General features: G+C 33.4%; 1 protein-coding gene across 1 annotated transcript in view; it reads left to right on the top strand.

Moving 5' to 3' along the window:
* LOC129223139 (low-density lipoprotein receptor-related protein 4-like) overlaps positions 1-12,995 on the top strand; it is a 161,688-nt gene that overhangs the window by 19,136 nt on the left and 129,557 nt on the right. The window contains exons 2-4 of the mRNA XM_054857706.1: positions 2,821-2,869; positions 4,565-4,714; positions 6,171-6,287. Of these exons, the coding sequence (XP_054713681.1) occupies positions 2,821-2,869; positions 4,565-4,714; positions 6,171-6,287 (316 nt within the window). The remainder of the gene's footprint in view (positions 1-2,820; positions 2,870-4,564; positions 4,715-6,170; positions 6,288-12,995) is intronic.

The following is a 12,995-nucleotide window of genomic DNA, read 5'->3' as shown; positions in this document are numbered from 1 at the left end:
CAAATGCGGTATCTGTTTCCCTTTGATTGAAGATAGCTACTTCAATCGATTCACCAAAAATATCGACAAAAGATTTGTCAGCTGTCGTTCCTCAGGGGTGCCCCCCTCACTCCCTAAGATCAAAGGTGCACGTCACTAAAAATCTCGAAGCCCCTCCAAAAAAACCAAGACTTTTAACGCGTTTACCTATTTATACCTAATGTGGTACAAATAGGGGGAAACCTTTTTGTAATTCCCCCAAAAAGGAAGATTACCCCTCAATACCATGACCCCCCCCCCCAGGTGAGCACCCCTGCGTTCCTCACGTAAAACATTGAAAACAGATGAAAATATTGATGACATTAGCTTTAGTTGCAAATCCCTCATTTCATCTGGAAGTTCATGCATCTTTTTTAAAACTTTGGGTTTGGAATGCCAGCATATTTCAAATGGAAAAGTAGTGATATGTATTGCCAACTCATGTCTTCATAAATCTTGATAAATAGTGTTGACTAGGTGAAAACGAGATTTAACAAAATAAACTAATTCTGAAGCTTATGAAGAACTTTCCTCAAGTCATAAGGTATTTATTTGATTATGCTAGTATGGGGAGGCAAAACACTGTGATGGCTACTACTTCAATACCGAGCGACATTTTTTATCCTTGATTTGATTAATTCATTTTTCTTGAAACTAGGGGAAAATAAAATTTACGCAACAGCTAACTCGCGGCGGAACCCTTCTTATACATCGGCGGAACCCTTGGGTTCCACGGAACACACTTTGAGAAACGCTAAGTTTAATAAAGCTAGAAAATAAGCAAACTGGGAGACGACGTAGGTAGCTATTACAGAAAGTTCGATAAACAATCAAGCCAGCTGATTGTCAGAATGAGTTATTTTCTTATTAGTAGTGCTTTATGCATGTAATCAAATTAATTGATAGTCAGTTTTTTAAAAAATGCAACAATAGTCAGTGAAAATTAAAGCAAAAAAAGATCCCCGGATTCGGCATGTTTTCGAATGATTCCGACTCCTTTACCGCAAAATCAGTCCGACTCCGACTCTTCAACTCCGACTCCACAGCCCTGCCTTTTACTATTTTAATTCATGAATCGGATAAGAATAATTTACCATTTCAAAGAAAACCAGATTAATATGCGTACTAAATTTGAAAATTTCAACTCTGGACAGATCAAATTATTTTTTAACTTCAGTTTTCATTGTACCTCTATCTTGTAATGAGCGGCCGTCGCAAATCCTTGCTATATTTCTATGTTACTGTATATTTTTTTCTATATTGTCATACTCGTAATCATCTTAATTTTCCTGTTTTCCTTTTTATTCTATTTGAAACTCACTATTTTTCTTTTTCAAAATATTCGATTTTAAATTCCTGTGTATACTAATCTATACAAATAAGTCTTATGTTTTCATTTTTGCCAAAAAATTCTAATGTTAAAAATGTTTTCCAAATCAAGTAGGGTGATTGTCTTCCAAAAAAATTCGAAGTAGTGTTAGTATTTTCTCCTCGTGTAGTTCGATACAAGGACATCCTTTATTTGTTCTCCAGAATAAATAATAATGTCGAGTTTTCCAGTTACTCAGTCTTGAGACGTCGAAATACTCTTTTGTGTGTGACTTGTGTGTTAATGTTTTTGTGGTATAAGCTCTTCTATGCTTTGCAAAAGTTCCAGGAATTGTACCTACATATTTGTATTTACGATTCTTTATTAACTTTTAAAACAGTAATTACCGAAGTATTGATACATTGCAGTTACAAAAAAAAACATAGAAATCGAATTACTAATGAAATTTTTTACTTTGTTCCTGGAAAAACAGTTTGGTGTATCGAAGAAAGTTACTCAAGTTCCAATTACTAAAACGTGTTTCTACCATTATTTTCTTTAGGTTTCTACTAATTTCTTTTAAGATAATAGAAATTTAAATATTTTATTAAAATTAAAATAAAAGTTAAATTAGGACTTTAGAAAATTATTAGTTAAATTATTTTTGAAGAAAAGGGTTTCATTGTTTGCTATTGCTTAGAGATTGCCAACTAAGAGGGAAAAGATCAAAATTTAAAAAAAAATCCGAAGAATCAGCTAGCGTTTTTTACGTTTCATAATAGATAATTTTAAGCATTACATAATTGAAAATCAATTTTAAGACATTTGTATTTAATTTCTTCACTTTTTTTCCACGGAAAATGCAATCATTCATATACTGATAAAAAATAAAATTGAAAGGGGAGGGAAAACATACGCAAACACAACAAAACGTTAAAATTAATAGTCCAGAAAATCAAGTTTCTAAGTATTTTTAAAAGCACTTGATCGGATTAATTCCAGAAAGAGTATTTTATTGAACTTTTATCGATTATTAATTAGAATACTTTCATTTCTTTTCCTAAACCGTTTTTGAAAGAGAAGATAAGGTGGAATTCCTCATTTGAATTTATTTCTCTCGTGAAAAAAGGGGAATTATGAAACATTAAAGTTGTTTTGGCATCGCTCCAAATTAAAAAGGAGTGCACTAGATTCGTTACTTTGGGTAGTAACATAATATGGCAAAATAAGAAACACTACAAGTTCGGAAAAAGTCAATAACTTTTCTTTTTAGATACACAATTTAAATCTTTGACTTACATCTGCTTTGATTAATGCAATTTGTTAAACCAGCTGTTTTATTTATTTCTTGCATTTTTTTTAATTCTCTGACTGTGTTAGAGCATACTCGAGAAAGGAATGTTCTTAGAGAGAAAAAGTCGTCTGCGAGATTCCGCAGAACAACTCAACTCAGAAAACTTCTTTTCTGTATTTTCTTTTCTTGTTTTTCTTAGGAATCACGAATTGCTAATTGTCCCCACTTGAGTGAAATCTGCGTTCCAGGTAACTTTTGAGGTCCACTAGCTTCTAATTGTGGGTGATCCTCCTGGGTAGCGGCTTCCATGTCACTCGGAATCGACTTTATTTATCCCTGACCCGCTCAACTTTACACAATCCTGTTAGAGAAAAACATCAGACGAAACATCCAGCATACAACACGTAGCCCCTGAAATTCTCATTTGGATTTTCACGTCTTGAAATCAAATTATGTTTTTTCACAACAGTGATTGGTATACTGCCGTGCTAAGCAAAAAAGTGGTATCTGCAGCTGAGTTCGAAATGATAAATTGCCGTTTAAAGTTGTGTGTCTCCATGTATTTGATTCAAATGAAACTTTTTCAGAATTTCCAAAAATATATTTCCCATCGACAAACTGCCATAAAACATTACATTAGGGTAAAATATTAGACAAGAAATCACCTGGTGACAATAACTCAATTTTGAACCAAAGTGCAGATACGACTTTTGTGCTTAGCACGGCAGCATAGAAGTCATTTGTAGAAATGAGAAATCCAACGAGTAGAACTCTATTGCAACTCGTGAATGCAAAAATCACAACTGGAATTCAAAGCTCAAATGTCCCAGCTGAATAATATGTGCTGGATGTAGTGTGTGAGCTGGTGTGTGCGGTTTTTTTTTCTCATTTACATCATTTTCGATATATGTAAGTTTTCTGGTTTTACAGTATAGATTTTGAGTAAAGCACGCAACGTAAGTAAAATTCAGAGAATCCCCCCCTCCCCATCCTTTTTGAGGTTAAATTATGTATCATATCATGATTGCAATAAAATAACGTTTTATTGCACAGGTGGCAAATTCATTAAGTATAGTCAGCATACAATAAAACGACTTACAGCCTGCAGAACCTGAAAGCAGCAACGTAAAAGCGTCATCACTTACTAAGAACCTAAATAAACTATTCGAGGTACATTTCGAGGCATAACCGATTGTTTTACAAACCAAGCCAATTTAGTAATTAATGAGGTTCGGATCCTACGACGGGGCCTCAGATATTAATAAATGCTCGAACGTAATAAAGTTCACTGTACAACAATCACTGGGTTCTCTTTTTTTTACTTCGTAAATAATCTTTCAGGTAATAATCAAGGCAGGGCGAAGCGAAGGGATGTAAGTGGCAAAATTAAAAATTTGTAGATAACCAGTACACATGGTAGGTGAACCTCTCCTCTGTCTTGGGGCAGGAGATGGTACTAATAGCCCTGGTAGCTGCTGCTATACAGCATGATTTAGAAACACTTTTCAATGAAAGCCCACCTAGGACCTTATCTTTAAACGCGTATTACTCAAAACTTGAAAATGGCCACTTCAGTCCCTTTGCTTCTCACTGCCTCAATTGTATAATTCAGTTCGTATGCCAGACGCGGCAGGATTCCCGCAGAAGGAAGCATCTTTCACGGAACATACAGGTGATACGTTACATTACAAAGATTTAGAAAACATTCTTAAAACTTAACAAGTGTTTTCCATCATTTCTTTTTTTTTTTTTTTTTTTTTTTTTGGCGCAGTACACAAGTTGTAACCATTAACTATCACAGCATATTTTTTTAGGTTTGGATGTTTCAAATGCCAATTGCGTATATTTGGTAAATTAAAAACAAAGAGGATATTTGGAGGAATTTGAAAGTAATTGAGTCTATTTCACGTTCATGATTACTAAATGAGTGTTTCTTCTTTCAGGCGCAGATAGCCGGGGGCTAGCATGCAGCTGCAGTGTCAATCATTTCGCATGTACGACCCCTCAGTATGGCAACTGCACCTGTATACCCGTCAGGTGGCGTTGCGATTCTGACGACGATTGCGGAGACGGTAGTGATGAGATTGACTGTGGTAAGTGATTATCAAATTATCCATTCGCAATGTTGGAAATTTAACATTCATGTATCGTGTGTAGTTATAATTAAATAATAATAAAACAAATTTAAAAACAACAAAAATCATGCTTTTTTTTTCAACAGACGAAATACTCACAGAAGATACTAATGGTTCTTTTAACCCAAAAACATATTTTTAAGAAGGAAAATTAGTTCAAAAGTAACCTCAGTAAGAAGAAAAATTAGTTTCATGCAATCACGTATTTGAAGTTATATTTCTTGAATTTATGTCAATTTCAAATTTTTAGGTTAGATTAGAGTTAGGAAAATGCTTTGGCTAATATAGATAATGCAAATGCGTTTGGTTAAGATAATGGTATGGGAAGTAATAATATGCGAAATGATTTTCGTCCTACACTATCGGCATAACTGTGGCGATTAGTACGCATTAATTACCGGGTTACGCTTTAATTACGAGGTTTGTACGCCTTAATTACCTCAGTTTTAGTAAAAAATTCTAGTATAAACCTCTTTAACCTAAGGATACACGCTCAGAAATTAGGGTCAGGTATATTAGAGTATTTGCACTCGAATAAAAAAAACATCGGAAATCAAACATGAAACGGGATACTAATAATTTTTAGCAAATTTATGTCATTGTCATTATTATATTTAGCGCTATTGTTATTATTAGGTAAGCAGAAAACTTATCTCATAAACCGGACATTATCTTTTCCTTCTAAAGAGGCACTAAATGTAACTTTTCGTTTTAATTTTCGGTTTTAACGCAATGTTTACAGAACCTCTATTAAATTTTATTTCTACAACCCGAGGAGAAATAAGGTAATAGAGAGAAAAACTAAACCACCGCCTTTAATTTTTTATTTCATTTAAAATACCCTTATATAAAATAGTTGTTTGAAGAAAAGTATCGAGATATTAAAGAATTTGTTTTCTTAATTTTTGAAAAAAGAACTATTGACTTAATTTTTCTTTTCGCATTTTACAAACACCCTTTCCATTAGGAACTGCATTAGTAATTTGCATCACCCTTTGTGATTTCTGAATGGATTTCATAAAGAGTGTAGCTAAAAGTAAGTTGTAAACTAGCTGTCACATTGACTTCTGAAACTGTTTTCATGGAAGCAACATGTATAACATTTTAATTTCTCCAACAAATCCCGAAAATATATTTTGTAAGTTTTAATTTCACATTCTTTGCACTCAGGTGTTTCATTAAGTGCATGCTTCTTAGCATTTTTTGAGGACAAAACTACACTATGTTCCTTTTCCATTTTTACTAAGATTGTGCTGCTGAAGAGGAAATTTAAAATGTATTTTCGAGTAGGATTGATTTTTGTTAATGAGGGTTTTTTTTAAATTTAATTTAAGGCAAAGCTTAATTTTTAATCATTCTATCGAAATAGTTGGCGGGAAATTGTTACATAGTGCGTGGTTGTAATTTATTGCAGATGCAGCTGCATGTTCCCGGGATATGTTTATGTGCAACAGCGGAAAGTGCATTATAACTTCATGGTGGTGTGACGGAGAAAATGATTGTGGCGATTACTCTGATGAAGCAGATTGCGGTGAGTATAGCGTTCATATAACATTTTTTTAACTATAATAAAAGGCACTGTGATAGCATGTGAGTTTAGTTTTCCCGAGAAAACCATTCAGCAGTTTTATTTTGGTGAGCAATGGGAAGCGATTTGCAAAATACTTAAAAGCTTATCACTCTTATTGTAACAAGACATCACTTACTTTGAATTTAGTTCTTCTAATTAGTAAAATAATCAATAATAGTAAAAAAATATTTTAATATAAATAAATACACAAAAGTCAAAGCATGTGAATTAATATTGTTGTACATAAGCATAATAATGTATTACCCATAGCGTCGTGATATATTTTGAGAGTCAAGCCATTAAGTCATGGGCGAAACTCTTTGACACTGTGGTGGTGACAATCTACTTCAACATCAATAGTTAAATGAAACTTACTTTTTTCTGGAGACATTAACTGGTATAGCCAAAACAAATTATGCTTCAATGAGCTTGTAGTATGAGAAAATCTAATCAGATATCTTTAAGTGATAACCCGCTCGCATATAAATAACATTTACATAGCTGGATACCATGTAAAAATATGGCAACTGCTGATTGGCTACGACAAAGGTGCGAGGGACTTCGGTGTGTCATTTCATGTCATGATCGGCTAAAACGCAGAAACGTTATCCATCTGCTTCATAACTTCTTTTGCATGCTATAATTACTGTTTTATTTCGAGAGAAATCTATTAGACATTATTTGAAGGGATTGAAAACTTGTTCATATCTTCTGAGCAACAAAATTTGTTCGCATGTGTCGGATGAGAAAAAACATGGACGACGCATTTGCGTCGGAGGAGTCGGAGTCGGAGCAGTTAGAAAACATGCCGACTCCAACTCCGGGCTTCTTTATTTCTTGCATTTTCACTGATTGTGCTGGCATTTTTTAAAAACTGACTGCCAGTTGTTTCGATTACATATATAAAAAGATACTTATGAGAAAATAACTGCCATTATGGCAATCAGCTGGCTTGAGTGTTTTCCGAGCTTTCTGTAACCATCCCCTATTTTGCTATCTTTTTAACTTAACTAATAGCAACTGTCAGCAAACGATTTTGTTGCCAAACATTTTCAAGTAATCACATTTAAATAAAAATAGAAATAAATTATTTTGTTCGATCTCAGTTATAAAATGGTGAAAGGAATGTAACAAATTAGTAGGGGAATGGAAAATGGTCAAAATGTATTTTTAAGTCATTTCGCTTTTAAACTCGTAAATATTGGAAAACTAGATTTTTAAATTGAATTTCTAACGTTATATGCATCTTAAGTTTACAATAAAATACAAAATAAAAAATTTTCATAAAAAGGAATTAATATTTCAAACTCTGTTTAGAGGTGGGGATGAAAAAATACAATTAAAAAAATCCGGAGTCGGAGTTGGGCATTTCAAAATCCAGGAATCGGAGTCTGAATCGACCATTTTCCTTCCGACTCCGCAGCTCTGCCCCAAACTATTACAAGAACCCTAACTAAGTAAAGGTTGGTTATATGCCACCCGCACTCATCTGACTCTTTCGAAAAGGCTCAAATCTTATGTATTCTTAACAATTATGCCTCTCCCTTTTTTGTCGCAGAAAATAATACAGAAAGAAGATTGAAAAAATTTTGATCATTTATGATTTATTTACGTTGCTTTTGAATTTCAATCATATTTCAAACCACCCACTAAGAAAGTGATGATTACATAGAAAAGCTGTTCCCAACCAGGGGGTAATTACCCCTCAAAAGAAAAGTGAGGTTTGTGAGGGGTAAAGTTTAGTCACAAAAAAGTTATATACAAAAGCATGTGCATGAAATCTAACTTTCAAATGCCTAACCAGTAATACTTTGTGATTAGAAAAACAAAAGCATTAGAAAATTTCTTGCAATAAAAATGGAGCACGACTTCACAATGAGCATTTACCAAAACTGCACCAAATATTAAGCAAATTGTCAGAAGTAAGCAGTATCAAACATCTCATATATATATATATATATATATATATATATATGTAAGAAAGTCGTGTTAGTTACACTATTTATAACTCAAGAACGGCTGAACCGATTTTTCTGAAAATTGGTGGGGAGGTAGCTTAAAACCAGAACACGGACAAAGGATACTTTTTATCCCGTTCGACCCCATTCCCGAAATATTTGTAAGTTAAATTTGTAATTAATTGTTTAGTTCTATGAATTTCTAATAGATGACGGGATAAGTTTAGTTCTATGAATTCCTAAGAAATGGCAGGGCAAGATAACTCGATTGGGCGCTGGCCGACAGTGTCAATAGCTACGCTATTGTGTGACTGCAGTGGTTAACGAACAGATCTTTGAATGCGTATTTTTTTTTAGATATTCAAGTTATTTTGTAGGATTTTTTCTATTGGGTTTTGTTTTCCTTATTTCTACAACGCTTGTTTAGGTTCTATAGCTGAAGAAAGTTACTTATCTAAGTAAAAAATTCATTTGACGTATTATTTAATTTTGATTGTTCTTTATAACGTTTCTATTTTAGTATTGTTTATTTGACGAAACATTTTAAAGTGTTGAAAAAAAAAACACTTCACTCGCTCTAGGGCAGGTTTGCGGTACCGTGGTTGTTTGGCGCGTTAAGCGATGAACTATACAGTTGAAGGATTATTTTTAGTTTCAAAACTACTGTTAATCTTTGTATGTGTTTCGGTGAACAGTTTTAATTTCCATAGAAAGAGTATTGGATTCCTCTTGTAGGTTTTTGAAAATGTGTGTACGCATTTTAGTTGAAGAAAAATTATAATTTCACATCAGAAGGGATAGAAAGGGTCGTTGATTTTTTTATTCAACGAACTTGCTTTAAATTCTCAGCACGGGCATCGCCTTGTGGGTACTGCTAGTTTATATTCAATAACTTCAGGGGAAAAATGATGGAAAACAGTTAATCTGTTTTTAGACTAAACCTTTTCGGGGAAATTTACTAATTTTAAAACCGCTTTATTAGTAGTAACCCTGAACAGGTTGGGAATCACTAATATAGAGCATATAAGGCTATGAGAAACAAAGGGATGTAAGTGGACATTTTCATGTTTTGAGTAACACGCGTCCCCTGTGGGATCTTATTGAAAAAAACTTCTAAGTCATGCTGCATGACAGTACCAACCAGGGGGGCACTAGTCGTATCGCTTGCATCAAAATTGAGGAGAGGTTCATCTACCATTTGTACTGGTTATCTACAAATTTTTAATTTTGCCACTTACAACCCTATAGCTTCTCACTGACTTATTTTGATATGCCCTCGACTTTTGATAATCCAGATTTCGGGAATCGAGTACTTCTCATAATCGAGTGATTGACAAAGGAGATCTTTTGAAACCGAAAACTCGAGAGATTGATGATCAAAATCTTTTGAAATTGAGAACTCGAGCGATTGCAATCGAGATATTTCGAAATCGAGAACTTGAAAGAATGACAAGCAAGATCTTTCGAATCGAAATCTCGAGCAATTGACTTCTCGGTTATTTGGAATCGAGATCTCCGGATGTGATAATCGAGAATTTGAGCTGTGATCAGAGAACTCGAGATCTGATGATTGAGAACCCAAAATGTGATCGAGAACTCGAGATACGGTAATCCATCACTCGAGATACGATAATTGATCACTCGAGATACGATAATTGATCACTCGAGATACGATAGTCGAGAACTTTAGATCTGATAATTGAGAACTCGAGATCAGATAATCGATAACTTGAATGAGATTCATTAATCGAGTGAATCGATTATGAGTTCTCGATTATGCCCTTCTCTAGCATGCTGCGGCCTCAAGCACGATTGAAGTGGAAGAGGAGAAATGCGGTATTGAAGCACAAGTTTCAAAAAGACCTGTTTTTGACACAGGAAGATTTCCTCCCCATGATCACAGAATTTCTTGCGAAAGTGTTCTGACTTTGTGGAACTCCTGAAATCTGTTATGTGTTTTTTCCCCAAATCGCAGTTTTAAAATTTAATTGAATGACATCAATGTTCGTTGTAGTAGACAACATAACTCAAAATTGCTCTCTTTAAACATAAACCAGCATATTTTGTTATTTTAATTGAGTAGGCAAGAACGTTTCTCATTAACACTTTCCAGTTCTTGAAGAAAAACTCGTAAATGAAACACATTGTGATAAATGTATTTTCAGACAATTTTTTTTAAATATATATTCAAGAAAAAGGGTTTGTTCATTTTGCAACAAATGAACCAATACACATTACTTTTCTGAAAAAAAAAAGTTTTATAAAAATATATGCATCAATCATTAATGCAAATGACGATGCTATTCATTCTAGACACAAAATATTGTCCAGTATGCATATTTAAAGCTTGGAGATTCCGCTTATAATTCCAAAATTCCATATAAACTTCATTTACGACTAAAAATTCAATTTTGCCAAAACTTTTGCTCTAATCTTAAACTACAGCATAAAATAAGAGAAGCAAAATGTTAAAATTTGTAAATTTTGTTTTATTAGCATTTATCAACATTAGGCATGCAAAATTTAAAGCATAAGTTTTAAGTAAAAATAATCTCGATTACTCTCCATCAACTACAAATAAACTTTCTCGTTGCAAGTTTATTAACATAGACTGCATCACGTTTTTAATGCAAAAATTCGTTTTATACAACTTTTGATAACGTTCATGCCGTTCTGAAAAATCCATTATTATATTTCTTTTTCAACGGCAATACTTTGAAAAAGAATCTTTAATTAAAACAAAAGAACCTAACTTTCGTTTATCAAGTTTAATGAAATTAAATTTTTAATAAATTAAAAATCGTTTTCGACTGCGATGTTGAAATTGCGATTTTCAAGCATTTAAAATATAACGAGGACAGAAATATTTATTTTTTCCTCTTGTTTTTCAGAACTTCATTTCATTACAATATCATATTTCTTTACTCTATCGAAGGAGGTCCAAGTTTTAATTTTCAAAGTTTTTTCATATTGACAGTTGAGAAAAATATTTTACGATGCTTAGTGACGCAAGTGGGTTAATGCTCAATGAAATTCTTAATGTTTTAATTGCAAAAGTAGGTAATAACAACTCAACACAGAGTTTAAAAAAAAAAATAGTTCAACGTTCTAAAGCTGGTGTTTGGATTGCTTTTTCTTCAGCTTTAATGATTTTTTTTATTGTGTTACACCATGATTTATCGAATTTGTTGTATATCATAAAACAATACTGTCAAATTAATGTTTCGATCTCTTCCAAGAAGGAACCTATCAGTTTGTTGATTATTACCTCCGCATTTGTATAAAAAGATTTCTATATTTCATGAGCAAACATGAAGTCCTGGTTACATAAAATAAACAGCACTACAGTCGACTCCCGCTACAACGCGATCCGACTTACGCGAAATGGCTATAACGCGAGTTTTTTCTCCAGTAAAGAATTCCAGACGTAACGCGAATTCCTCGCCAGCAACATGAAAATTTTCGTAAGGGAATCACGGTGGCCGTATCGGCTTTGTTATTGGTTACTAAAAATGTTTTTTCGTTAATGGACTTTCATCTCTTCAGCATCACTGAGAGCGGAAGTTCCCACACCGTACAAGTCTGATGCATCGCTTATACAAATAATTACTCCTCCTTTTCCTTTTTTTTTCATTATAAATGTAAAAGTTGTTGAAATATGATGACACCTAAGAGCGCTGTTTCAACTTGTGAATATAGAGGGAGAAAAAGCGAAAGTTTCTGACAGTTAAAGAAAAGCTTTAGATTATGTGCTTGAACAAATGCGTCGAAGGTAGCACGACAATTAGGTATGAGTGAATCTTTCATATGGGCAATTAAAAGTCAAGAAAAGGAAGTCCGGAAAAGTTTATCGAGTAGTATCTAGAACAAAATGTAAAAATTATGAAAATGGGAGCTGTTCTTTTATTGTGAATTTAAGAAACCAGGAAGAGAGGTGCTGCGTTGCCATAGATAGAAAGATTATAAAAGAACTAGTGAAGCAACTGCATTGTGTAATTAAAAGTATGTAAGAATAACGGTTTAATCATGCAGCATAGATCATCAAATTCATTTTTTTAAGTTACAAACATCATTACTGGATCCACTGTACAGTAAAACTATAGTGCGTTTGTTTTTCTTACTACGTACTGGTTTATTGTACGTCTTTCTTGTCCATCGATTATTGATTTTATGCATCGTAGCAGCATTTTATGTTGAATAAAACGTTCTTTTTAAAATTAAAATACAAAAAAAAAAGTTTTTATGTAAGAAACAGTACTGTAGAGTTAAAAAATGGGTTTCAACAATTTGAAGTGGTGTTTACAAGTGTCTAAAATAATTGGATATGTTTATAAAAGTTTTTACGCATACACTTTTCCACAACGCGAAATTTCGACTTACGCGAGGGGTCTTGGAACGCATCCCTCGCGTAAGTCGGAACTCGACTGTACAGTCAAAGACAGATAAGTGACCTTTAACCCTTCATTGATGGGAGATAGAAATTCCTCCTCCATTTGAAACCGGATTCCTACCGGATCAGTGCTTAAACGCGACTTCAGTGGGGAATTCTGGGCTAATGACGGGTTGAATCTTGCAGCAAAAACAGGTTAGAAAAGCCCATATTTGTGTTGCATTGTTATCACGTACAACCGCTAATTTCAACAGCTGATTTGAACCTTACTAAAAAATTTAAATGCTGGGCATTTTTTAAAAATAAATTCAAGACATGTTT

This window comes from Uloborus diversus, chromosome 5 (assembly GCF_026930045.1).
Source record: "Uloborus diversus isolate 005 chromosome 5, Udiv.v.3.1, whole genome shotgun sequence".
Taxonomy (NCBI): Eukaryota; Metazoa; Arthropoda; class Arachnida; order Araneae; family Uloboridae; genus Uloborus; species Uloborus diversus.
This window is presented reverse-complemented; position numbering and strand designations above follow the sequence as displayed.